Source organism: Gracilinanus agilis, chromosome 2, assembly GCF_016433145.1.
Source record: "Gracilinanus agilis isolate LMUSP501 chromosome 2, AgileGrace, whole genome shotgun sequence".
Lineage (NCBI taxonomy): Eukaryota > Metazoa > Chordata > Mammalia > Didelphimorphia > Didelphidae > Gracilinanus > Gracilinanus agilis.
The window spans coordinates 237,963,134-237,987,219 of NC_058131.1; the positions used below are offsets into that span (position 1 = coordinate 237,963,134).

Below are 24,086 nucleotides of genomic sequence, written 5' to 3' on the forward strand. Positions count from 1 at the left end.
GCCCACCAAAAGGGAATCCTTTAATATAGATACTGAAACAGGATACACAAAACGGCCCCCTGGGCAGTACTGCTCACACACATGGCTCTGGCCCCATAAGCCAGATGGATGCAATGGTTTTCCAAAAAGGGACAGTTTACCACTTAGATTCTCTCCCCAGGGGTATAGGTAAAGGGAAGGTGGTTTTTTTAAAACATGGCTGTTACTTGTTTACTTTGCAGAATGGAAGGGAGATCTGGGGGATGAAGGGCACAGCCAAAGAATTTCTACAACCTGGTGAATAACAATTCCCCCCTCCCCCCCCAAGTATATTCCCTGCCAGGGCTGAAGCTTGGGACCCCTACTCCCCAATGGAATGGTCACTCATACAAAGTCAGGGAATATGCACATTTATGGGAACAGGGGAAAGAATAGGGGAAGGGGGGGGGCTGTACAACAGAGGGACTCGCTTTCCTTTAAATAGCTTTTTTTTCTTTTTTTTTTTTCCTGCTTTTAGTGTTTCTACACTATGTACATTTTGTGCTTTGTAATTAATCACCTCCCTCTCCACCCCACCCCACCCTACACAGCCTCTTGCACTTGGGCTTGGGGTGAGGAAGAGGGAACATGGGTGCCAGATAGAAAGAGGCTGGTGGGGAGAGATCCAGTCTACGTGACAGCTCCTCAGTACCCAATTAAGGGTTGCATGGGCTTGCTGTAGCCTTTAAGTCCATGTACGTAATGACTACTAAAGATGAATTGATAGGGCTTCATCATCAAGCCAGGAAGAAAAAACCCAGGGCCCTTCCAGAGTCCACAGGCCCAGAACACCACAGACCATGCTTGGCTTCTCCGCCAACTATGCCACATTCAGGAGGAAGATAAATCAGAAGGCTCACTCAAAGCCAGAGTCAGATGGAGGGCTGGTACCAGTCAGGGTAGGGATGGGAAGGCTCTTGATGGGGCATTGTGGATGGCCTGTGCAGTGGGAAGATGTAGAGAATACATCAGGCCCAAGGAAGGGAAGCCTCAGACCTGGTGCTGGCAGAGCTGAGGGAAGGGGGCCTCAACACAAATAACTGCCATGACAGCTAGGAAGAAGGACGGACTGAAGTGGCCAGCCTCGCTGTATGGCTACTAGGTCTGACCGAGGACAGAAGTGGCTTTGGTTGGGTGAGCGTGATGTGTGGGCAGCTGAAACGCCTTGTTTTCCCTGCCTCAGGATGAAGGACAACAGTGGTGAGTATGTAAGGACTGAGGGTCAATGACGATGGATGGTAGAAGTGGGCATGGCAGTTCTGAGACCAATGAGGAGATCCCAGCCTGGGCTGGGGGGGGGGGGGAGCAAAATAAAATCAAGGGTCAGTTGTTCTCGAAGAGGGACAGCAGGTCATCATTACTGTTGGTGGGTAGGTCAGGTGGGCCCAGGTATGAGAGCAGCTCATCAGGATTGGTCAGTTCTGGGAGGAGCTAAACACAAAGGAGAATAACATCAGGAGTTAAGAGTTTCAGACCTATATCTACAGCTGCAATCCAGCTAGCATACCATATGCTGGCACTGTGATATTTTCATTATAAAATATCTGTTGAAAACCACACACACACACACCCTCGTCATACTACCCATTTTTTTTTTTTGGGGGGGGGGGGAGGTTGGCACATGTTTGGAGCTCTCTTTTCACTGATGTACATGAGCTTTGCCGATTCAGAAGGACACCTACTCCATGCTCCACGATCTATACTCTTGGAGAGATGGATATCTAGTAGGACTCTGAACTCGGGTCTTTTTGCCTTTGCAGAGTTCTCTTATTGACTATGCTATGTTGCCTTTACTAAATAAAATAAAAAAGCTTTTCTTCAAATCCCCTCACCTCTCCGGATTTCCTTTTCCTCATCTGTAAATATGGGAACTGAATGAACTCAGGTTCTTCTCAGCCCCAAGTTCCTGTGATCTCCCCCTCCCCCCCCCCCCACCATCCATAGCTCTTTTCCCAAAATCCTTGACTCTCATGTTCCTCCTAGATATATGGTTAGGAGAGATGGACTATACTCACATCCAGAGCTGGCTCTGGCCCATCTCCAGTTCCAGGTATTCCTGGTTGCCCCATTATGCCTGCAGCAGAATTAAAGGCCAACTCGCCACTAGGACCTGCCCCTGTTGATGGCCCCAGGGGCTGCCGAGCCTGGGGGGGTGGGTTCCGATGATGGAGTTGTGACCCTGGAGGGGCACTGAGATTGGGATTGTGCAGCCCCTGCTGCCCAGGATTGTGAGACGGGTCCATGTGACCTGATGATGCCATCTGAGGGAGAAGGAAGCCATAATAGTACTACAGAGGGATACACATTTTTTTTCTCCCCTAATTTCCTTTGTAGGTTTAGAGACCAGGAATGATTATTTTTTAACCCCCTTAACTTTTGTCCTAATAACAACTCTAAGACAAAAGGCTATGCAAACAAGGTTAAGTGACTTGCTCCAAAGTAACAAAGCCAGGAAGGGTCTGAGGCCATATCTGAACTTCTATCTGGAGCTCTATCTACTGTGCCACCTAGCTGCCACCCCAGGAATTATTATTAAGCCCCCACCCTCCCCAGTGAAACTGCACTGACCTGTCCAGGGATGGAAGGAGCTGGAGGCTTTTCTGGAGTCAGGAGGCTGCTAGGAATGTCTGACTGGTAGGAGATTGGTGGTGGCCCTGGGGTGAATTCAGTTAGGGTTGGGGTGCTAGGTGTGGTTGGGGGGAAAGAATCAGGGAAGTTTCCGGGGCCTGAAAAGTTAGAACCTGCAAAACAAAATTGTTCCATCAATTCTTCAAAGTAACACTGCTTTATTATTGTGACAGCTTGCACTTATTTTTTAAAGCAATTAAATTTTAAAATGCAGTTAAGATGGAAGACTGATTCAAAAACATCTACATGGGCTGGTTTTTTTTTTTTTTAAATTACAGAGCTGATTTATAGATAACAGCAATTCCAAAAATCTACACTAGATGTAAGTATTCAGTCAGAGACAGGACATCCCTTTACTGCTGCTGATAGCAATAGCTTTTGTAATTATCCTTGAGCACATAACAATAAGAATTTATGCACATTCTGTTCTTGAATTATTGAAATGTCCCCCAAATAGGTTTGACAGAGGTGAAGAAAGGAGATGAGCCCCTCATGGATGATCCCTCTCCCATTCCAGCTTCCTGAGGATTTTGCATATTCCAAACTATAAAAGAAACAATTAGGCTGATACTCACTCTGACTAGGATAATCGCTGGGGGCAGGGGCTGAAGGAGGTTGCAGTGGGGCAAAAGGGGAAGATCCAGGGCCCAAAGCAGCAATCATCTCCATGACATTGGGCATCACCATGTGGGTAGGGCTCATGGTACGGCAGCGCTTCAGAACAGGCCCGTCAGATTCTTCCTTAATGTGCAAGTCAGGCTTGATGGGCACTGGTTTCCAACTACAGGTGGGGTCAATGGTGATTTCCTCATAGTCTGAGCTGGGGAAGGAGACAGGAAATCCAGGAACAGGTTTTGGCCAAATATGAATCAACCTTTGATTATACGCTTTATCTTCATTGTTAATCTTATACATCCCATTCTCAAGTGAGCTCCCTACCCTCATCCCTTTCTCTCATGTTCCTGGTTCACTAAGCCTCAGTTCTGAGTTATCTCTTTGCCCAAATCAATTTAACAAACAATTACTGGGTACCTAATGTGTATAAGGCATTGCTATTGTCCCCTGAGTTTCAAGTGAGATCTTCCAACTCAAATCTTATTGATTTGAAATGAATTTCTGGCTATCTACTGTGTACTGTATACCCAGCATCATTAAGTTGGTAGGATATATGATCCCTGGTTTGGCAGTGGGCCCAATTCCTGGGAAGACTTCGTGATCCAACTGTGAGGTGGGTGAAAAAGACTTTGGGTAGATTTCAGGATTACATGTCTTGCATGGCTATGACTGCCCTCTGGTGGCCCCTTTCAAATCAGTTCAAAATCAGACCAGTTCAATCAGAATTACTTTTGGATGTAAATAAGGATCCCCAGCATATACTGATCCACTTCCAGGCCTTCCAGCAGCGCAGTTTTACTACAAAGAAACAGAAAATACGTATCAGTGACTTAAGGTCTCTACCACAGAGATCCCTTCCTCTTTCCCTACCCCAAGCAGATTCCCTGGGCATCCTCCCTCCTTCCTTGGAGAAGTCACTTCATCCCTTTGAAATGCAAGTTTCCTTTTCTAAAGTCTCAGCCTTAAGAATTTCACAAGGCTGTGATATAACAATGTCAGAGTGCTTATCACCACCCCCTCCCTGAAAATATGCCAATCCCCAACCCTTGGGTGATTCCAGATGGCATACTCCCTATACTCCTATACTCACTTGCAGACAGGACACCTCCAAGTTCCCCTCTCACAATTCAGCTGCAGGTAGGATTCTAGGTCAAAGCACTAAAATGATGATCAGAAACAATCAACAAGGTTTTCCAAAGCACCTACTATTTGCCAATAGGTGGTGTGCTAGGTGCTAGGGATAAGCATACAAAGAATGAAACAATCCCACCTGGCAAAGGGCTTGGATTCTAATTATTTTTTTGTGGGGGTGGAATGGGGGGAGGGGGGGAAAAGACCCTTTCTGAAGGACAGACAAGAACATACAATAAGGCATAATGCTGTAAGAAGTACCCAAGCTGGGTGGGGGCAGGGTCTGTTCACTGCCCCATTTGTGTGAGCTAATGCCTATCTTTTCTGTTACCACTGGCTCAATCAAACCCAGATAGGGTTTTTTGACTGGGGAGGAGCAACGGGACATGAAGCAGTAGAAATTATAGAGAAAGGAAGAAAAAAGATGAAGGAGCCCGAATGAAGGCTGGGAAGAGTGCTCTTAACTGGTGGTCCAGCTCCAGTTATTTTATTAGGAAAAATCATTACCCTTTGAACACCTGTCAGAAGCAGACAGGGGAAACAATACAAGTAAATCGATTCAAAGGAATAGTTTTTGCAATACTTAAGTCCAGAATTGCTAAATTCTCATTCCATGAAGTTCATACATTTAAGGCAGGAAACAACGAGGACAGGGAGAGGAGCAGGGGAGACAGGAATCTTTGTGCCCAGGACAGATGTTTCTTTGTAAATGCTAAATCCAAGGATGTCTGAGATGCTAAATAAGAATGCTAATGCAAACACCTGCAGACTAGGCCAATGTTTGTACATTTAGCCCTTCTTGCCAAAGATATGATTTTTTTAAGAATTTGAAAATTATCACCAAAATTAATTGAGATGGCTAGGATTTGGTTAACTCATGAAGTTTCATGTTTTTACGGACTCTTTTGCCATTGCCTTGATTCAGTGTGACTTCATTTTCTTCATGGTACTTCGTTCCTAGGGGTTCCTACATTTTCCACTCTCCTGGCTCACCCCACTCAGTTTTCTAGATCTTCAAATTGAGGCTCAAGTCAGAACAGATAACCTAATGGTCTTAGTCCCCCCGATTCTCCCCAAGGGGACAAAATGGAGGCAATGATCTAAAAGGATCAGAAAGACCATGAAATGTAAAGCAGCAACTGTTATCACCACCAACTTACTTGTATGTGGCGGCAATCATGTCCTCGGGCAGGGAGCTGGATCCTTCGGAAGGTGATGGGACACTTCAAGGACACTTTGATAGCAGTCTGCTCCACACCATCCTCTCCATTAGGCCCAGGAGTGCCTGGGATGGTGCCACTGCTAAAATTCCGCTTTACTGATCATTGGGAGGAAAACACAGACAAGATGCTCCTGAGCTTATGAGGAGCTGAGGATACTTTGAGGATATAAATGGGGAAAGGCTGTTGCTAATTAGGCACCCAAGTCAAATCTCAGTGCCACAAATATGAAATGAGTATTTGGCTCAGAGCCCATGGGTCGGGGCTCGGCAGGCGGGTGTCTGGTGCCACTCACTTTTGGTGACGCAGTGCTCTGCGGGGAGCAGGCGCTTCTTGATAAGGCCCTGCAGGACAGAGCGAACCGAGGGCCGATGCACCAGCTGCAGCACAAAGAGATGAGACTGCACGAGAAGAAGCCTTGGGTCAGGGAAGCAGAGACCAGCTGTAAGCGGGCACCCCGCTTGCTGGGCCCCAGCCCCCAGGTCTAACTCCTATGATTTCAGGGCTGTTGTTGGGTAAAGGAGAAGGAAATAGAGGGAAGAAGCTAGGTACCTGTAGCGTCCCCCTCCCCTGTGAGTCTTTAGGTGTGGGATAAAAGTTCCTTTGGCCCCATTTGGAACACAGGCGGCTGCCTCTATTTGACACAGATCTCCTCACATTGGCCTTCATTTAGAAGCCTCAAGCACAGCTGCTGTTACCCAGGGTTTACTTGTAAAGAAAAAAAAGAGATACTGATCCCCCTTCCTCCTGAATTAATCAAAATGATTATTTCCTAGTCCCCATCTCTCCACCAAAAACAGGCCTGAGAGTCTGCTGAGGGATAGCCTTCTTCACAATATGAACTGTTGCTGCTCATTTTGGATCTGGGTTCAATTTGGCCTTTAAGGGCTCACTCTCCAGGTTTCTTTACAGCAGCAAAGGTAAACTGGGGGAGAAGGGGGGAACTCCTACTAATAGTGGTGAATATTGACTTTGGTAGGGTGGAGGAGTGAGGATTCCCACTTCCTTCTTCTTAACTAGCCTGGAAATCTTACAGAGAGCTGTGATCCAATCTTGGCACATGGCCTGACATCTCTGCAGTGAGGAGCCAGGGCTCCAGGGGCAGAGTCCTTACCCAGGGGCCCTTCTTAACCATTTATACAAATTAATGTCAAATCCAAATCTAATAAAATGAGTACAGCAATGGCTAAAGCACATGTAATCGCGTCCGTCTTTTGGTGGACATAGAGAAGGGAATGGAAGGTAAACACGTGGCTTGCAAGGAAGGGAATCCAGTACCTTTTGCTTTAGTGCTAAAGTCTCCAAGTCAGAAATCTTCCCTGGCCTAGATGTTTTACCCTGACCACCATCAGGCAGGGATATTTGTACACGGATAGACTCGGTGTGTACGTTTAACCTACACCCATGTCTGGGCAGGCACCCTACGCCTCCTCTGCGCTGCATGTGCGCCTTGCCCCCCGCTGGGCTGCCCCCACCACCACTTCCTCACTCCCTTCTCCCATTTACCGGATAGCCCGAGAGTCACTTACACAGCAGCAGGCAGTGACAGTGATCTGGATGGTATTCCTGCCAGGCTGGCACACGTGCTTCAGGTAGAGGGGTTTGTGGGACGTCTTGTTGTCTCCTCGCTCGATGGTCAGGGGCGTGGCATTGACGCTCACCTGCACAGACGCTGGCCAGTTGGTATTCATCTGCCGGTCTTCATGATGATAGCATTTAAACTGGAGCTCTAAGTCAGGTCTGAACCAGGGAAGAGGAAATAAAGAGCCCAGTAACCCAGAAAATATACCAAGAAATATGGGGAGTGGGAATAAGAACAGGTTGCTGCAGAGAAGGCAGTGGGAGATGAGGAAGGGCGAGGCTGCATGGCCAGCAGAAGGCAATCCTGAGGGTCCATCTGCTGTGCCCCATTGCCCAGCTGGTGGCCCATGGGAGAGGGCAACCCCAAGCTCACCTCAGCATCAGGGTTTTGTAGACTGAGTCCCGGAGCTGGAAGACATGGTTGCTGACCGCCAGGTTGTGCTGCAAACGGAAAGGCTCCAAAACCACCCCATCCCGGACTGGGAATGTCAGTCGCAGCTCATCACATGGATTTCCTGAAAGGGGAGGGCAGGGGCTGGTGGCAGGCACGGGTGCCAGTGACACCCATCGCCAACGAACATGTAGCTTGAGCCGGTGCTGGGTGGAGGGAACAGTGGGAGAGCCCAGCCGGCACCCAACCAGCAGTGTAGACTTAGGGCGGGCACCACCCTCTCTCCTGCTGGGCCGAGCACAAGGCTCAGTTTCCTCTTGGTTCTTAGGGTGACCTAGGACACATTCCCCCCTTCTCTCTTGCACTATGCTGCCATGATGAGCCATGCTATGGGATGCGTTTGGGCATCACCCTGTTCTCAACTGTCACTTTCAACAGTTATGGAATGTTTAGAACTGAAGGTTCTATTGCCCCTTAAAGGGGGCTCCCCAGCTAGGATGCCCAGTAGAGCCTTGTTGCTCCTGCCAGCCTCCCACAGGGGAGCCTACCCTGGATGCTTTGGAGTAGGATGGGAGGCTAGATGAAAGGAAAAGCTCTCCCTGAGTTTTCCTAAGGACCCTCAAATTCTAAGGGTATCCCCCCTGCTTGTGGCTTGACCAAGGGTTTCAGGGTCCCAAACTCAATCTGCCATGTTCCAAGCCAGTTAGGAGTACTATGTTTTGTTTGTTTTTTAACTCTATCCACTTAAGCTTAATGATTTTTTAAAAATTCATATTTTGTTTTGATGCAATCACTTCCCAAAAAATCACCACCTTATAATCCTTTGACATAAAAAAGTTAAGCAAAATCTCTAAACCTGTGATTGTGACTGACAACACATGTAACTTTCTGCTCTTCTAGTTTACCACTTCTTGACAGCTAGCTAGGAAGCATATTTTACCCTCATTCATCTGGAGCCAATATTGACCACTATACAACCTGAATTCTGTTGTCTTCATTTACATTAATGTAGTCATTGTGTACATTGTTCTTTTGGTTCTGCTCACTTCATTCTGCATCAGTTCATACAAGTCTTCCCATGTTTCTCTGAATTCTTCATAAGACTGTCTTAGCAACCTAGAGATTCCACTGCTAGGCAAAGACCCCAAAGGAGGTCAATGACAAAAAGAAAGGCCCCCACATATACCAACATATTTACAGCAACACTTGGTTGGAATAGCAAAGAACTGGAAACAAAGTAGATGAATGAACATCACCTAGAGAGTGGTTAAACAAGTTGTGGCACATGAACATATATATTACTGTGCTATAAGACATGATGAGTATAATGAATACACAGAAATATGGTTCAATTTTTATGAACTAATGAGAGGTGAAGTAAGCAGAACCAGAAAAAAAATATACACAGTGACTAAGACAATGGAAATGGAAACAATAACAAAACAGTAATTGAATACTTGGAAATTATAATAACTGAGCTTGGCCTCAAAGTCAAGATAGAGGAAAAGATAATCCACCTTCCTTTTGCAGAAGTGGGGGGGACCTATGGGTTTGGAATACTGCATAAACCTTCTTCAACGTGTTAGCAAGTTTTGCTGAACTCTTTTTTTCCTTTTAGTCTATTATATATGAGATAGTTCTCAGAGAGGGGGAGCAATAAACAAGTTGAGAAATATAGGTGACATAAGAGCAACAGCTATCAATAAAAATGTATCTTAAAGAGATTATCAAAGAGAAAAAGTAGGGGAGAAGAGGGAGCTTTTTTAGTTGCTACCCAGGGTATATTCTACACTCACTGAATGCTTGTTAGGGCTTCCCATATGAAGATGAAAAATGTCTTCAATTCCAACCTAGCCTTCAATATTTGCTCTTCTCTTAGAAACCCTGAGAATGAGACTTACCAGAGGGAGAAGGGTGCAGGGAACTCATGTTAGGCTTAATGTCAGGCAGGAAGGGAGACTTGACTTCTTGACTAGGAGACATATAGGGTGGTATGCTGCTGCCAGGAGTCATTGGGGGTGTAGGGTTCCCAGGTAGTGGGGAGCTGGGATAGCCAGGCATCGATCGGGTGGGCTGTAGAAAGAGAGACAAAAGTTGTTAGGGCAAAATAATGGCTGGATAACTGGTCTGGAACAGAAGTATGCATGTGTATGAGTATATATATAAAGTATATGGGGGTTGGGGAGTGGGAAAGGGGAAGGCAAAGAAAAGCAGCTGCTCTCAAAAGCCTTTGGTGTCGGGGCAGCTGGGTAGCTCAGTGGAGTGAAAGTCAGGCCTAGAGACAGGAGGTCCTAGGTTCAAACCCGGCCTCAGCCACTTCCCAGCTGTGTGACCCTGGGCAAGTCACTTGACCCCCATTGCCCACCCTTACCACTCTTCCACCTATGAGACAATACACCAAAGTACAAGGGTTTAAAAAAAAAAAAGCCTTTGGTGTAAAGAAAGCTTCATAAGGGCCCCATATTCCCATTTCCATCATACCCCATTTATGTTGGGCTGGCTGTAGCTATTGAAGTTTCCTCCATTAAAGTTGGTGTTCTGCCCATTGAACTGCTCTGTGGACTGCTGGGGATAAAAAAAAAAAAACCATGTCAGTGATTTGAATTCCCTGAAACACTGAAATACCCATGAATGGCCAGCAGGGGTACCATGCTAGGCCATAAAAAGACCCAGGATCAGGGGCATTTGTGAGAAAAGAAAGGGAAGAAGGGGGTTAGAGGATATAGGACACCTAAGAACCTACCCTAATCTACAAAAACTACCTTTGAATAAATCACCAACATTTCAACATACAAAGAACACAGGCAAAACTTGTTATAAGAAACTGTGAACTTCTGTTATAGTTGGCTTGGTTATAGGAACCTTTTTGCTAATTCTTGGGAATTCTAGAACTAGGGAAGTAGAAGAAAGAGAGAAGGCAGAGAACAGGTGGTGTATGGTAAGAACAAACTATGTAACTTCCCTCTTCTTCCATCCTCCCAACTCTAGAACTTAAGAATCAGCAAAAGGAACTAACAGCAATGCAATGATCCAGGACAATCACGAGGGACTTTTTTTTTTTTTAAGATATGTTATCTCAATATACTTTATGTAAACTTTATATATTTTTAAGCTCATTTATTTAACGAATTTTGGATATTTTCCCATGGTTACATGATTTGTGTTCTTTCCCTCCCTTCCTCCCTCACTCCTCCTGTGGCCAACATGCAATTCTGCTGGATTTTGCATGTATCATTTCCATATTATTTCCATATTATTAATATTTGCAATAGTAATCGTTTAGAGCAACGGTCAGCAACCTTTTTGACCATGAGAGCCATAAACGCCTGTGGAAGGAGGAGGATGGAGGCAGAAGGTGCTGGAATATGGGGCGGGAGCTGAAGGGCCCCCTGGCGCACATCCTGGGGCTCTACCTAGACTGGCCTGGTTGGGAGGTGGAGCCAGATATGGCTCGAGAGCCATACGTTGCCAACCCCTGGTTTAGAGTCAACATCCCCAATCATATCCGCATCAAACCATGTGATCAAGCAGTTGTTTTTCTTCCGTGTTTCTACTCCCACAGTTCTTTCTCATAAGTCCCTCAGGATTGTTCTGGATCACTGCATTGCTGCTAGTAGAGAAGTCCATTACATTTGATTGTACCACAGTATATATGTCTCTGTGTACAATGTTCTCCTGGTTCTGCTCCTTTCACTCTACATCAGTTCCTGGAGGTCGTTCCAGTTCACATAGAATTCCTCTGAGGGACTTTTTGACAAAGAATGCTATCCACAGCTGGATAAAACTGTTGAAGTAGGGATGCAGATGGAAATGTGATTTATCACTTGTTTATCTGGGTATATGATTTGGGATTTTGGTTTTATAAGATTATTCTCTCACAGAAATGAATAATATGGAAATAGGTTGTGAGTGATAATCCATGTATAACCCAGACTGAATTGCTTGTCAACTCCAGGAGGGGGGAGAGGGGAAGGGAAGGAGACAACATGAATCATATAACTTTGGAAAGTTTATGTGTAAATTTGTTATTGGAATAAAATTTAAATTAAATTTAAAAAAAGAATCAGCAAAAGGCTCTTCTTGATGCCACATTCAGCCATGGCAGAAGCAATCCTCCAAACCTCCACTCCCAAGAGGAGTCCATGAAAACTCAGGTTACAGTAGTCTTCCTGAGCACTGTCACTATTCCAGAGGTCTAGACGGAACACTTTTCCTTGGACAATGGTTTAGTTTTTCTACACTAAAATGAGAGAATTCAGTACTTTTGCTAGGGAGTATTTAGTTGGCTCAGTCTCTTTAACCAGTTACAAGCTACAATCCTAAGCGCCAAGCTGACAGTTGCTTTGTACCTTAAAATAGGGTCCAGCTGAGTTGGAGGTGGACAGGTATTGGCCCATTGCTTGTTGGATAGGCATCCTCTGGCCAGGGTACGAGGGGGAGGGTGCTGATGGCTGTGCAGTATTTGGTGCATATTGGGCAGCGCTGGGAGCATACTGACCACCTTGCATATACTGCTGTGCTGGATAACCCTGGAAAAGAAGTAAGACAGATACCCTAAGAGTTAGAAGGCATCTGAATGGGAAAAAGATTGCCTGAAAGAGTACCATTCTCTTGCATCAGGGACATGGAATATAGGACTCTATACCCTGAACGAACCCAAGGGTGGGACAGGTGAGGAGTGGGATGGAGGGTAGAATTCCTGGGTTCATTTTGGGGTCTGCTATAGCTGTCCTATGGGGCAGTGGACAGCTCATCCCAATCTATTATCAGCTCATACTCCTTTTAGGTTCACCACTAGCTTAAACCATCTCTGAGAATATATATACACCAGTAATTGAGATTTTCCAGGGGAAAGCCCTCAGATCTTTCAATCCCCTTCTCCCTGTACTCACCTCACTAGAGTAGGCTCTCTTGACTCCTTGTCGGGGCATCTGCTGTGTCTGGGGAGCTCCTGGGTACCCATGCTGGGGCAGTCGCTGCCCTCCATACAAGGGAGTCATTCCAGGTGCCCGGGTTGGGTTCATACCCATGGGAGAGATACCAGAGGGGCCCATCACCCCTCCTATACTGGCAGGGTTCATGCCAGCTGGGACACTGGGCCCCCTTGGACCCCCATGCTGCAGAAACTGGCTGTTAAAGGGCTGTCCTGCCCCCATCTGGGGAAAGAGAAAAAGGAATCATCCAAGGCCTCACCCATGAGAAACAACCCAGGGAGAAAGAATAACTTCACATCATTCTTGCTCACCCCTCGGCCCAGCACAACACTTTTCCCATTCAGTCTGACCTCTATCCTATTACAGTGTCTTTCCTGGGTCTTTTACTGCTCTATCTCTTGACTGTCTTTGCCACAGCATGACCCTTCACCTGATGTCCCTCCCACCCTCTCTAGTAGACTCCCCAAGGTACCCAAGTGTCAAGGGGAGGGTGCAGGGGAAACCATATATCCCTTAGCTCCCACCCCCTAATTTATCCATGCATGTCCATCTTAGAGCAAAAAGCCCTCTCCTTGTGCCGTGCTGAGGACCTAGACTAAGTGTTTTATCAGTGACCTCACAGAACTGTCCATTTTCAGAGCTAGAAGGGCCCTTAGAAATACCTATCCAACTAACTTAAACAGATAAGAAAATTGAGGCTCAGATGTAATATGACTTGCCCAAGGTCATACAGCTGGTTCCTGACAGAGCTAGGAATAGAACCCAGGCTCTGGACTGTCAGTCCAGTGCTCCCTCCACTACACCATGCTGCCTCAATCTGGGCACACAGGGGCAAGGTGAGTAGTCAGGGAGGCACCTTACCGCTCCATACTGGCTCAGCTCCTGACTCTGCTTCTCCTGGAGAGCGGCCACAGTGGCAGTAGCAGTAGCAGTGGCAGTAGCTGCAGCAGCAGCCACAGCAGCAGCAGCAGCTGCCTGAGTGAAGTCAGTGGAGGGTCGGGTGGCATGTGAGGGGAGACCTAGGCCCCCAGGGCCACTTGGGCTGCCTGTGTAGCTGCAGGAGACACAAGATTATACCTCCATTCTGCCCTCAGTCAGAAGCAGCTTCCTATTAACCACATAAGGCTAAGATTTGTGTTCTTTCAGAAGAAGAGACTTGCCTACCTAACTTCTTAGGCAGAATGGACTCTCATTCATTCTTTTTCAAATGTTTTAGGTTATAGCTGAAGTCAGAGGAGCAGCACAGTTAGCCTGTGCACATACAATTAACCAACAAATATTGATTGATTCCCTAGTATGTACAAGGGCATTGTGCTAGATGTTGTGAACTAGAGACTCAAGTTCTATAGGGGGAAAATTCAAGAGGTGGACAGGAACCCCTTTTACAAAAGGGTGCTTACCTGGTAGGGAAGCCAGGCCCTCCAGGGTAGCTGCCACGGCCATACATTCCTTGCTGCATATAACTCTTGTTTGCACCACCTTCTGGAAAAGCCTGCTGCCCCAAGAACTGAGGAGAGTTCATAGCAGGGCTGCCACCTGCCATGCCAGGCATCATGGGACTACCAGAGGGGTTCCCCCCAGGGCCCATGGGGCTTCCTAAAACCTACAAAAAGCAACAATACTCACATTGCCAAGAACCTCTAAAGAAGGGGTGGGTGTGGGTGTATGTGTGTGTGTCTTGGACCCCTTCTCAGAATAATGTTTTTAGACACATAAATAAATGGTAAAATACTGATGTCATTTTTTTCCCAATCCAAGTTTATGGAATCCTTGAAATTCTCCTTGGAACCCTTGTGGATCCATAGACCCCAAGTTAATAACTCCTGCTCTAAAAGGAAAAATAGACTGGTCTGTTCCAACAACTCTGTTTCTTTCTACTACTAGTAAAACAGAGGGGCTTGGTTGTCACATGAAGGGAGGGAAAGGAATGTAGGTGTGGAGATTTACTGAGGAAAGCTGAGAGATTAAGAGAAAGATATCAGAGAACAATGTGCTGAGGGGGGGATAAAGGGAATAATATGGTGGTTTGGGGGGGGGGGTTAAGGTAAGGGAGGGAGGATAGACTAAGACCTGGATATTTGGGTGGGAAGCTTTTACCTGACTCTGGGATGTATTGCTGACTCCCCACACGGTGGTTACCACAGAGAGTGATCCTGTTGGCTGATTGGTACTCTGTTGCCAAGGAACAGACTCATACGAAAATGAACCATCACTGTGGAGGAAAGAGGCTAGTAAGGAACATATTTCAAGTTTCAGACAGTGAACTGGCACAATCCTAAGGTTAGGTGGCATAGGTGGCTTGATAGTGCAGGGATTCACTGTCCTTAGAGCAACTGAGGGCTGAAAACAGGGACAGGTCATTTCAGGGAAGAGAGACCATACTCATGACTCAGACAGACTAACCACACAGGTCTTGGCTTTAGGCAAGGCTCAGTATAGGAATGGGAGTTTCTTCTACTCACCCGTGTGGCGTGGGGGGGAGGGCAGGTTTCATTGGGTTCATGGAGTTCATTGGCTGTGAAGTATTGTGAGGGACAGGGGGGTCTGGGACTTGAATATAGTGGACCTCGGTGGAGTTTATCTGGGACTCAGCCCCTCCAAGCTGCTGTGACAGAAAGAGAAGAACTGTCATCTCAGAGGGAAATTCAACAGAAGATGATATCGAGACTTATATAGGAATCTAGAATCACTGAATTACTCCTTCCTCATCACAAACAATGAACAGAGAAAAGCAGAACGGAGAGTTCACAAGTATGCTCTTTGGGGGCTCGAGAACTAGTTAGTAGAGTCCCTAGGACTCCTCTTTCATGAGCAGAGCATACACAAGGTAAGAGGGACATAGAGGGCACCCCAGGCAGGGCAGGGTTAAGCTTAGGGACCCAGGGGGGCCATACTCAGGGTGTCTCGGCCAGCTAGAGGAACTTGGCGTCCTGCCCATGTCTGGCAAACCTCTGCTCCTGGCAAGCTCAGCTAAGAAGAGTACATTAACCCCATGTGGCCCAGCTACTACCACATATGCACCTAGAGTACCATTTCAAATGACCCATTAAGTTATATTTCTGAATACAAAAGTTTTCATCCCTCTCCCTCCTTTTACAAAGCTTTCCCCCTCTGTCCTTCAGTATCCATGTAAAACAAGGCAAAATCTTTAGCTTCTCTTGGCAGAAACTGTGGGGGACTGGGAGGGAGATGACAGAAGAACTAGTTGTAGAAGACTCCCACCAGGCACTTCTTGGAAAACTGGAGGAGAGGGTGGAGAGGGCAGGTAGAGAAGGGAAAGGTGCATCTTGGGTGTGGAGAGCAAGAACTGAGGGGAAAGGCTGATACTAGTGTTTTCCTACTGAAAGAGATTTCTTTCAAATGGAGAAATTAAGCAAGGAAGAAATAAAAAGATAAGAGCCTTGGGGACCCTGGGGCAGTTTGAGAACCTTAAGTCTAAAGTGAATAAGGGTCCTCAGGACTCAGCTTACTGAGGGTGGAGAAAGGGCAACAGCACAGCTCCTAGAAAAATCAGAAGGGGGCTTGAAAAACAAGGCCAGAGCAGCCTGAGAATTCTTTTCTGGGAAAGGTGCTGAATAGAACCTAACCCAAGGTCAAGAAGGTCAGAGAGGATTAGCAGGGAAGGGCAGAGTCCAGGAAATTACAATGTGGTTTAACTACCACAACCAGCAGATACCACCATTACTCCCCCTCACACACACTCCTTTATCAGGAGATGATGCCTTGGAAAAAAGGGGGAAGTATAGCAAAGGAAGCCAGAAAAAGGCAAGGGGAAAAAGCAAAAACAAAACATTTCTTCAAATGAAGCACAGATTCTTGGCTGTAGAGCCTCGGAGACATGAAGTCTTTCTGCCTCCTATAGTCTCTTCCCCAATCCCCTAGAAACTCAAGGGACATTTTACCTAACAGAATCTTTCTCTAAATTTGAAGGATCACATATGCCAGCTGCCTTTCCTTCTCCTAAGGCCAAACAGCCGTCACCTCAGGAGGCAGCAGGAACTGCTCTCTAGCACTCAGAGCATTAGACTGGGAATCCAGTGTGAGCCCTTTAACATAGACTCTCCCCTCCTCCCAGAATAGGGGAGGGGGGCATTAGTTCTGTTCCCATTCCTGGGCCAGCTGTGCTCTGTGTTAGACAGGCAGCAGCCATCCCACTTAGGGCTTCTGTGCAGTCTGCCAGCCTCCCAGGCAGAGAGTGAGCATTACTTGCTGGTTAGAGTAAGTCATTTCAGAGAGGGGAAAAGGCCGAGATTGGCCACTGATGATGGAAGCACAGCCAGAGGGGGAACATAGAGCAGAGCAGAGTACAGATGAAAATAAAATGAGCATAGAGGTAGACCTTTACAGAGATGAACCTGAGGGTAGATGTTTATAGATACATACTCAAGACATGCATATGGGGAAAAAAAAAGACAAGCACAGACACACTTTGAACATGTGTGTCCGTCTGAGGAATTGTGTATATCCATCTGTCAGAGGGTATGTGTTTGCTCCCATCTGTCTCACACTCACACACACACACACACACACACACACACACACCCATACCCATGAGTAATTGTCAGTAACGGCACATGGCATAAGCACACATGGGATATGACTTGCATAAGAGATGTTGCAAACAAGAGACATGATATACTTAAGACACAAAGTATATAAAAGAATACCAGTGTTCCAAAGAGCAAGCAAGCCTGCCCAAAACATGCAGAAACATCCATGAGCCAAGGAATTAACAAAAGGGATAATGTGGAAAATGCCAATTTTGAAAAAATATTAAAGAATTCACAGGAGAGACTGTGAAAGTAGAAGAGTAGTATAAGCAAAATATAGTAGGTATAAGATTATGGTAAGACGTAGAGAAAAAGAAGAGAAATGATGAGATGAGTATATATAGAGAAGAGCAGAATAGTAAAGACAAGTCTCTTAAGGATAATCGGTATAAATTAATATGTATATGTGAGCAGCTAAGTCGCAAAGTGGATAGAGCATCAGGCCTGGAGTCAGGAAGACTTGATTTCAAATCTAGCCTCAAGACACTTCCTGGCTTTGTGACCTTGAGCAAGTCACTTAACTCCACCTCATTTCCTATATGTAAAATGAGCTGGAGAAGCACTCCAATGTCTTTCCCAAGAAAACCCCAGAGACATGAAGTTGAACAAAACTGAACAAAAACATGGACACAAACATATGATACCTATACACAGATATATCCATATTCTAGTATTGAATTAAAGAACCCTTCAGATGCTGAAATCATGTAACTCTCAAGAGTAAGCTGAGGAACAAAGAGGAAAGTGACATATATTAAGGTCATTAGAACCCAGATATCCTGTTCCAAAGTCCAATGTTCTTTACATAACCATCATTCTTACATGTCTATGTTTTCTAATTTAAAATGGTAAAACCTCAGTCCTTTCTAGTCCAGATATTCTTCCAGGGGGTTGGGAGGAAGGTCAAGATGCCTCTTTACAGAACCTCTTACTATTTCAGTTCTTTGTTAACAAGGGCCTAATTTCACCATTGAAACAATCCCTTCCTCTATAACTGGAAGTTACTAGGCTATTTCAAATCATCTTTTGAAGTTCCACGGAAAGCAGCAGATTTACTTTGGTTTAGTGCCCTTCGTGTGTTAAGGGGCATTGAGGGGTCCCAGTGCCAGGCCTAGAGTCAGGAGAACCCCACCTGCCTGACCCTTGCCCTTCTGTCTTGAGATGTTGCTGATGGAAAGTAAGGCCTTTAAAAAAAGGGAGCCCACCTGGAAGACTGGCCGTTTATGTCCCATATTAGGGTACAAAGGAAACTCTGGCCTAGAGACAGTCTCAGCATTATCAGCAATGATATGAAATATTGAAATGTAGTTCCTTTTGTGGGTGGATAACTGCACAAGTCATTACAATCATCCAAATCCCAAGAACTCAAGGGTAGTTGAGTCAGATATCTCAGCTAAAGCCAAACCTGGACCAGACCCCACCCCCACTAGCAATTCAAAGTACTTTATGCATAACTTCCAACCTGAGGTATGGGAAAAATTAATCTTATTCTTCTAACTACATTCCAACTTTTAATTGTAGATTTTAAGACACTGAGGTAGAAAGAAGGGAAGGTGAGAGCCAGGTTCAGAACTAAGCCACTAGATGGTTAGTCTTAGGGTTATGACTACTGAGCCGGTGTGTAATGAGGTAGAGAACCAGGAGCAGACAGGAAAGCAATGGGGAAAGGGGAAGCTTCATTTCTAGCTCAGAGAATGCAAGTCAAGTTCCTAGAGAACGGTGGAGTTACTTTGTTAGGGAAGGAATGCAGAGAAAGGAGAAGAAAGACTGTCTCATCATAGAATGCCCGGAAATGGGGTTCTTTGTCAAAGGCAAAAACTATGTCCCCCAAACCGCCAAGGAGTCAGGAGGCTCAGTCATTCTTTGGAAGGCCCGGCTATTCTCTCCTCAGAGAACATGGGGTTTCCCAGGCCTACCCCTTGGGCAAATAAGGCGTCTTTAAGAGTAACCCAGCTCACAAGGGTCTTTCAGAAGCATGTTTCTAGCCAGGGACAGCTGCAAGGCAGTCACAGGGAGGGGCCCAGAGGGAAGTAAGTGCATGCAGTTTAATTGAAAGAGCAGTAGGGGGAGGGGAGGACTGGGCCGCAGAGCTCACACCAGTTAAGACTTGGGAAATTCTAGGCAGCATGCAAAGGGCCAAGCCCACCTACCCTCCCCCCTTCCTGTTCCTACTATGCACAGGTAAATCCCGGCCCTCTCGGCCAGTAAGTGATCCCACGTCGGAGGGCTCAGGTCTATCAACTTCAGTGGTTCTCAAGGCTTAACCCCACCCCCGCCCCCACCCCCAAGGCTAAAGGCTGGAATCTACAAGCTTTCCTTGGAAAAAGCAGGGGTCTAATCACTTTCTATCTCCAGGGCCTAAATTCAACAAGGATTTCATTGAGTTTCTATCATGTGAAGGCACTATGCTAAGGTGATGAGGTACACAAAGACAAAATCTGAAACTGGTCATGGCCCTCAAGGAACTAGCATTCTATGGAAGCCTCTGAACACAGGGCTCACTCACCTCAGGTTGAAGAAAAACAGATTCAGTGGGTCCAGTTACTGGAATGTCCCAGAAATGGCCAGATAAAACTGAGGCTTTCCCCGAATCCTTGAAGCAGGGATGACACACAGGAAAGGGGGTGGGGGGATTCTCAAACAACTAGAGTCAGAGCTTAACCCACAAGCTTCCTTCTTTGAAGGTAGCTACAAAGAAGGCATAATTTTGCTAACTCTAATTCCAAATCCAGCCTTTTCTCTCAGGAATAAATAGAAATACTATAACCACAGCAGCTAGGTGCCTCAGTAGATAGTCACAGCCTGGACAAGTTCTGGGTTCAAATCTTACATTAGAGACTTCCTGTATGACCCTGGGCAAGTCACTTAACCCCAATTACCTAGCCCTTACACTCTGCCTTGGAACCCATACTTAGTTATCAATTCTAAGGTTTTTTTGGTTAGTTGTTTTGTTTTTTTTTTAAATAAGAAATTTTACAAGCCCGTCTTCTACCATAAGGGTTCCTATACTGGCTCACTCTGCTGTCCCAGAATGCAGCAGCTTTAAGAAGGAAACCTGAAAGGCTGGCAAAGAAATCTCCTTGGGGTGAAGGTTTATTCTGTGGTATATTTGATCATTTCAGCTTACCTAGAAAACTGTAAAGGCCTCTGGTCAGGCTAGTGTTAGGACTGTGTCCTTTGGTGAGACTATCCAGGCTGGAGCTCAAGAGATGGGGGCCTTTTTATCACACAGGTTTGGGGAATTCCAAATCAACTAAGTTCCTGCCATGAACAGGAGACCACAGACATTTTCAGTTCCCCCCAACCTAATTCTTACAAAGGACAAGGTGATTTTCTACCATATTCATTATTGTGAATTTCTGTACTCCCATTTTAAGTGGACAGCTCCCTCCAGATTGCCTGGGTTCACTTTTTTTTTGGTGAAAAAAAAAAAAAAATCCCCATTCTCTAAAGTCATTATACTCAGTAGAACCTTAGCAGGTTGACCAGAGTCCTGATAAAGAAATGCAGATTGTTATGGCTGGAAGGGATTGTGGAAATTATCCAATGCAAACCCCTCATTTTACAGATGAGGAACTGAGATCAGGAGAGGTTAAGTGATTTGCCCATTGTCACACAAGTTGATGGTATAGCCATGGCTAAAATACAGGTCTCCAGAGCCTTAATCTAGTTTTCTTTTTTACTATACCAGGCAGTCTGTTACTCACAAAAGGGAAAGGCCTGAGGGAATCATCATCTTAATCCTTTTGAGATGGAGGCAGACTTCATTAGCTATCCTTCTGGGTCCAGGAACAGAGCTAAGAACAACAGAACCCAGGAATCTCAGTTTTATACCCCCTAAAGAAAAACATAGAAGCAACAATCTCTCTTGGCTTCCTTCCCCTTTGCTCTACTGGCACCATATACAACTCCTTTTTCTTTAATAAGCTGCATTTCAACCTATTTTCACTGATAAAAGGGACAGACTGACACCCCAAATGCCTTGGGGTATAGGGTCAATCTGTATAGTCAAATAACATGAGAAATTCAGACCATTTGGAAACAGGAGAACATGGAAAACATGGTTCTAGACTTCTCTCTCACCATGGACAATTTGAGCTCAAAAAACAGTTGGTTAACTAACTGATGAAGCAATCCCTATAAATCTCCAAAGCTACTAGAAGAGAGAAGATAGTTTTCACCTACTAAAGAGCAAAGGCATGCCAAACTGAGTGTCTGTCTTGGTGGCTGACCACATGGATCCTAACTTTGTATAAGGCTCAAAGGGAGCTGTTTAAGTCTATCTCCAAATACTTTAGCCTCTCTTCAGGCTCTACTCTAGCCAGGGCTTCCAACTGGAAATAAGAGTAATACTTCACTCCTCTTCGAAGCTGAGCAACAGGACCAATTCCCTCTTGCTTTCCCAACTAATCAACCAGACTCCCAAGAGGACGGCCTTGTAGCAACTCATTCTCCAGAGGTTGCAAAAATCTGCTAATAAGACTTTTTCAGCTACAGACTTCTAACTTATAGCTCCTAGGAGGCAAAGGTAAATGTAGAGGAGACAAAGAAATCCAGATGAGTTTAAAGAAGACTACAGATAGGATGGTGATGGTGGGATAGAAGAATTCCTGACTAGGGCAGGGAACAGAAAAAGAAACATTCCTTTGATTCAGTCCTAAGTAATATAGGGGGAAGGAGGATTAATTTGTACTACTAGAAAGGGCCATAGCCTTGTGTGACTGGACTGGCTGTGTTCTATTTCTGGGAGGCAGCATAAGCTACTAGAATAAGCATCAAGCAGGAGCCTGGATACTTGGGTTTTGATGCTGGTTCAGTCACAGTGACTTTAGCCAGATTATTTAATCACTTTAAACCTCAACTCTCCAATAAGCAGAATGAGGGGAGGAGGGGAAAACAGTTCCTGCTCCTATCTATTTCATAGGACTGTCATGTGAATAAGAACAAAAGAATTGCTACCTTGGGTCTTCTAGAAACATGCCTGTCCAGTCCATGACTAAAGATCTAACAGTGATCCCAGGGGGTCTTTTATGCAATAGTATAATTGTTCTTTTAGATACCAATCATAAAATATCAGTGATGTACTCCCCACAAAAACCCCCAACATTCTAGTTTCTCTTAGCAAGTCATAATGGAGCTACCATTTGAGAATTTAACTAATCTTTAAAACATTCATAATTTTAGTCTTTACCTCCTGGAATAATTAGTTCTTTAAAGTTTACTATGGAAAAATAAGAATTCTTTTTATTTATCCTAAATTTACCTTTTTCAAGCTTCATTGGGTGCCCCCTAGTTCTAGTATTCCAGGATTTGGTGATAAAGTCCAGGTTCACCCTATCTGTACCCTTCATGATTTATGACATTCTGTAGATGTCCCTGTGAAATCTTCTCTAAGTAAAAATCTGTGAGAATAAATAATACAAATGAAGTACTTTGAGTCAAAGACATTATTACTGACATTATTATTAGTACTGCTATTTTATGCTCCACCCCTGAGTGTCCTAATTCTAGCCTCTCCAGGCTTCAGTTTCCCCATTCTGGAATGGGGTGTGCTCTTGAAGAGGCCATGGCAGGGGACTAGAAAGGTAAACAGTCTACCCTGGACCCAGGAGAATTGTGTAGTACCTTTTGGGATGGGCCTAGGTAGGGTCACAGGCTAAACTTGTAGACACATCTTAGGGGTTTGAAGGAAAGCCTTTAAGAAGATGGAACAGAAAAACCAAAGTGGGCCTGGTAAGACCAACCAAAGTAGGCCTGGCAGTGCCTATCTGTGAAGGGAAAAGCTATTCAGAAAGGCCCACTCCATGTCCTCTCACCACACACAGGTAAGGAAGGTACTGAATGAGGAGTAAATCTGTTTCCTGAGGAGTCCCCCCCCCCCCACTTGGTTTCTCAAACAGCTGGGCTTCCCTGGAATCAAACCCCAAACAATGGTTCAAATTGGGTGGGAGAGAAAACCTCGGGAGACAAAAGGGTCATTTCTGCCTAACAATAGGGTCATTTCTCCTTAGGACCATCCCAAGGAAAGGAATTCAGTCAAGGTATGTCCCAACCGAGAGGCGGCCTGCGAGTAGCTGGAAGAGAACAGAAGGGGGAGGGGGGTGGTCTTGCTCATCACTCATGCCACCCCCCCCTTCTCCCATGCAGAAGAAGCAGCAGCCGCTTGATGGAGGGGGGTCCTCGGGGGCGCCCCAATACCAGCGTGGGTTCCATTGGGCAGTCATAGTCCTGTGGGGCCTGGCTATTTCATTCGGAAGGACGGCTTAGGCCCCCAGTAAAGGGGGCGCGGAGAGGAAGCCTGGGGCTGGAGGGCGGGCAGGCTCCGGACACCCACACTGTATAGCCGCCGGCGTGGGATGGGGGCCCGCCGGGCGCGCGGCCGCGGCTTCTCGCGGGGGGCCCCCTCTTCCTGGCCTGGTCGCGCGCCCCGGGTACGGGCACAGGGACCCCACTCGGGCCAGCCCCGCGCCTTCGTGTCCCCGTGCCCCCGCGGCGGCCGCGTTGCCATGGTGACCCCGGCCTCCCAGATGAGGGTGGCAGCTCCGCTCCGCGGCGGGAGGGGATCCGGGGAACCCGACCCCGGGCGGGGGCGGGAGGAAGCAGTGTTCTGGGGCCCCGACATGTCCCCGGCGCTGGGCCCGGTGCCTGCCCCTCCGGCGCGGCCATCTCACCCACCCGCCCTGAAGCCCCGGCCCCCGCTCCGCTCACCTCCCGGCGGGGCTCACGGAATGGCCGAGGGGGCCCCAGAACCTGGCTGCGGCTCCGGGCCCAGCTCAGCGCCTCGCCGGCTGCCTGCCGCTGCCGCTGCCGCCGCCTCCACGGCCCAACTGCTCCATGCCGCCTCGCGGCCGCCGCGCCGGCCGGGGGGCTCAGCTCAGGCGCCCTGCTCCAGGGGCTGCCGCTGCCGCTGCCGCTGCCGCCGCCGCCGCCGCCGCCACCGCCGCCTCCCGGCTCCGATTGCACAATGGAGCGGCCGCGGCCGCCGCATCATCCATATGCATGAGCTCGGGAGGCTGGC

General features: G+C 46.6%; 1 protein-coding gene across 2 annotated transcripts; it reads right to left on the reverse strand.

Annotated features, from left to right (window-relative positions):
* ZMIZ2 (zinc finger MIZ-type containing 2) lies at nucleotides 1-23,855 on the reverse strand. 2 transcript variants are annotated; one of them, XM_044663782.1, is made up of 20 exons: nucleotides 23,777-23,855; nucleotides 22,332-22,470; nucleotides 14,981-15,123; nucleotides 14,616-14,730; nucleotides 13,919-14,121; nucleotides 13,380-13,572; nucleotides 12,477-12,740; nucleotides 11,934-12,113; nucleotides 10,066-10,149; nucleotides 9,486-9,657; nucleotides 7,567-7,708; nucleotides 7,142-7,352; nucleotides 5,908-6,013; nucleotides 5,553-5,710; nucleotides 4,352-4,419; nucleotides 3,991-4,059; nucleotides 3,222-3,466; nucleotides 2,587-2,759; nucleotides 2,034-2,279; nucleotides 1-1,449 (listed from the first exon to the last, which is right to left on the reverse strand). In XM_044663782.1, exons 3-20 carry the CDS (start codon nucleotides 15,028-15,030, stop codon nucleotides 1,342-1,344), a joined length of 2,787 nt encoding a protein of 928 aa, XP_044519717.1. In that variant the 5' UTR covers nucleotides 15,031-15,123; nucleotides 22,332-22,470; nucleotides 23,777-23,855; the 3' UTR covers nucleotides 1-1,341. The 2 variants fall into 2 exon arrangements, with proteins under 2 accessions (XP_044519717.1, XP_044519716.1); XM_044663781.1 differs by lacking the exon at nucleotides 22,332-22,470 and having other exon boundaries at nucleotides 23,777-23,841.
* Nucleotides 23,856-24,086: the final 231 nt, after the last annotated feature.

What these genes read in the sequence shown, in the direction of transcription:
- ZMIZ2 (XM_044663782.1), bottom strand. Translation starts at nt 15,030, where the DNA reads ATGAACTCCATGAACCCAATGAAACCTGCCCTCCCCCCCACGCCACAC. An exon ending in CTCCCCCCCACGCCACACGG is followed by an intron (nt 14,731 to 14,980) that starts GTGAGTAGAAGA and finishes TTTCCTCCACAG; the next exon opens with TGATGGTTCATTTTCGTATG. An exon ending in CTCCTTCCATCCCTGGACAG is followed by an intron (nt 2,280 to 2,586) that starts GTCAGTGCAGTT and finishes CTTCTCCCTCAG; the next exon opens with ATGGCATCATCAGGTCACAT.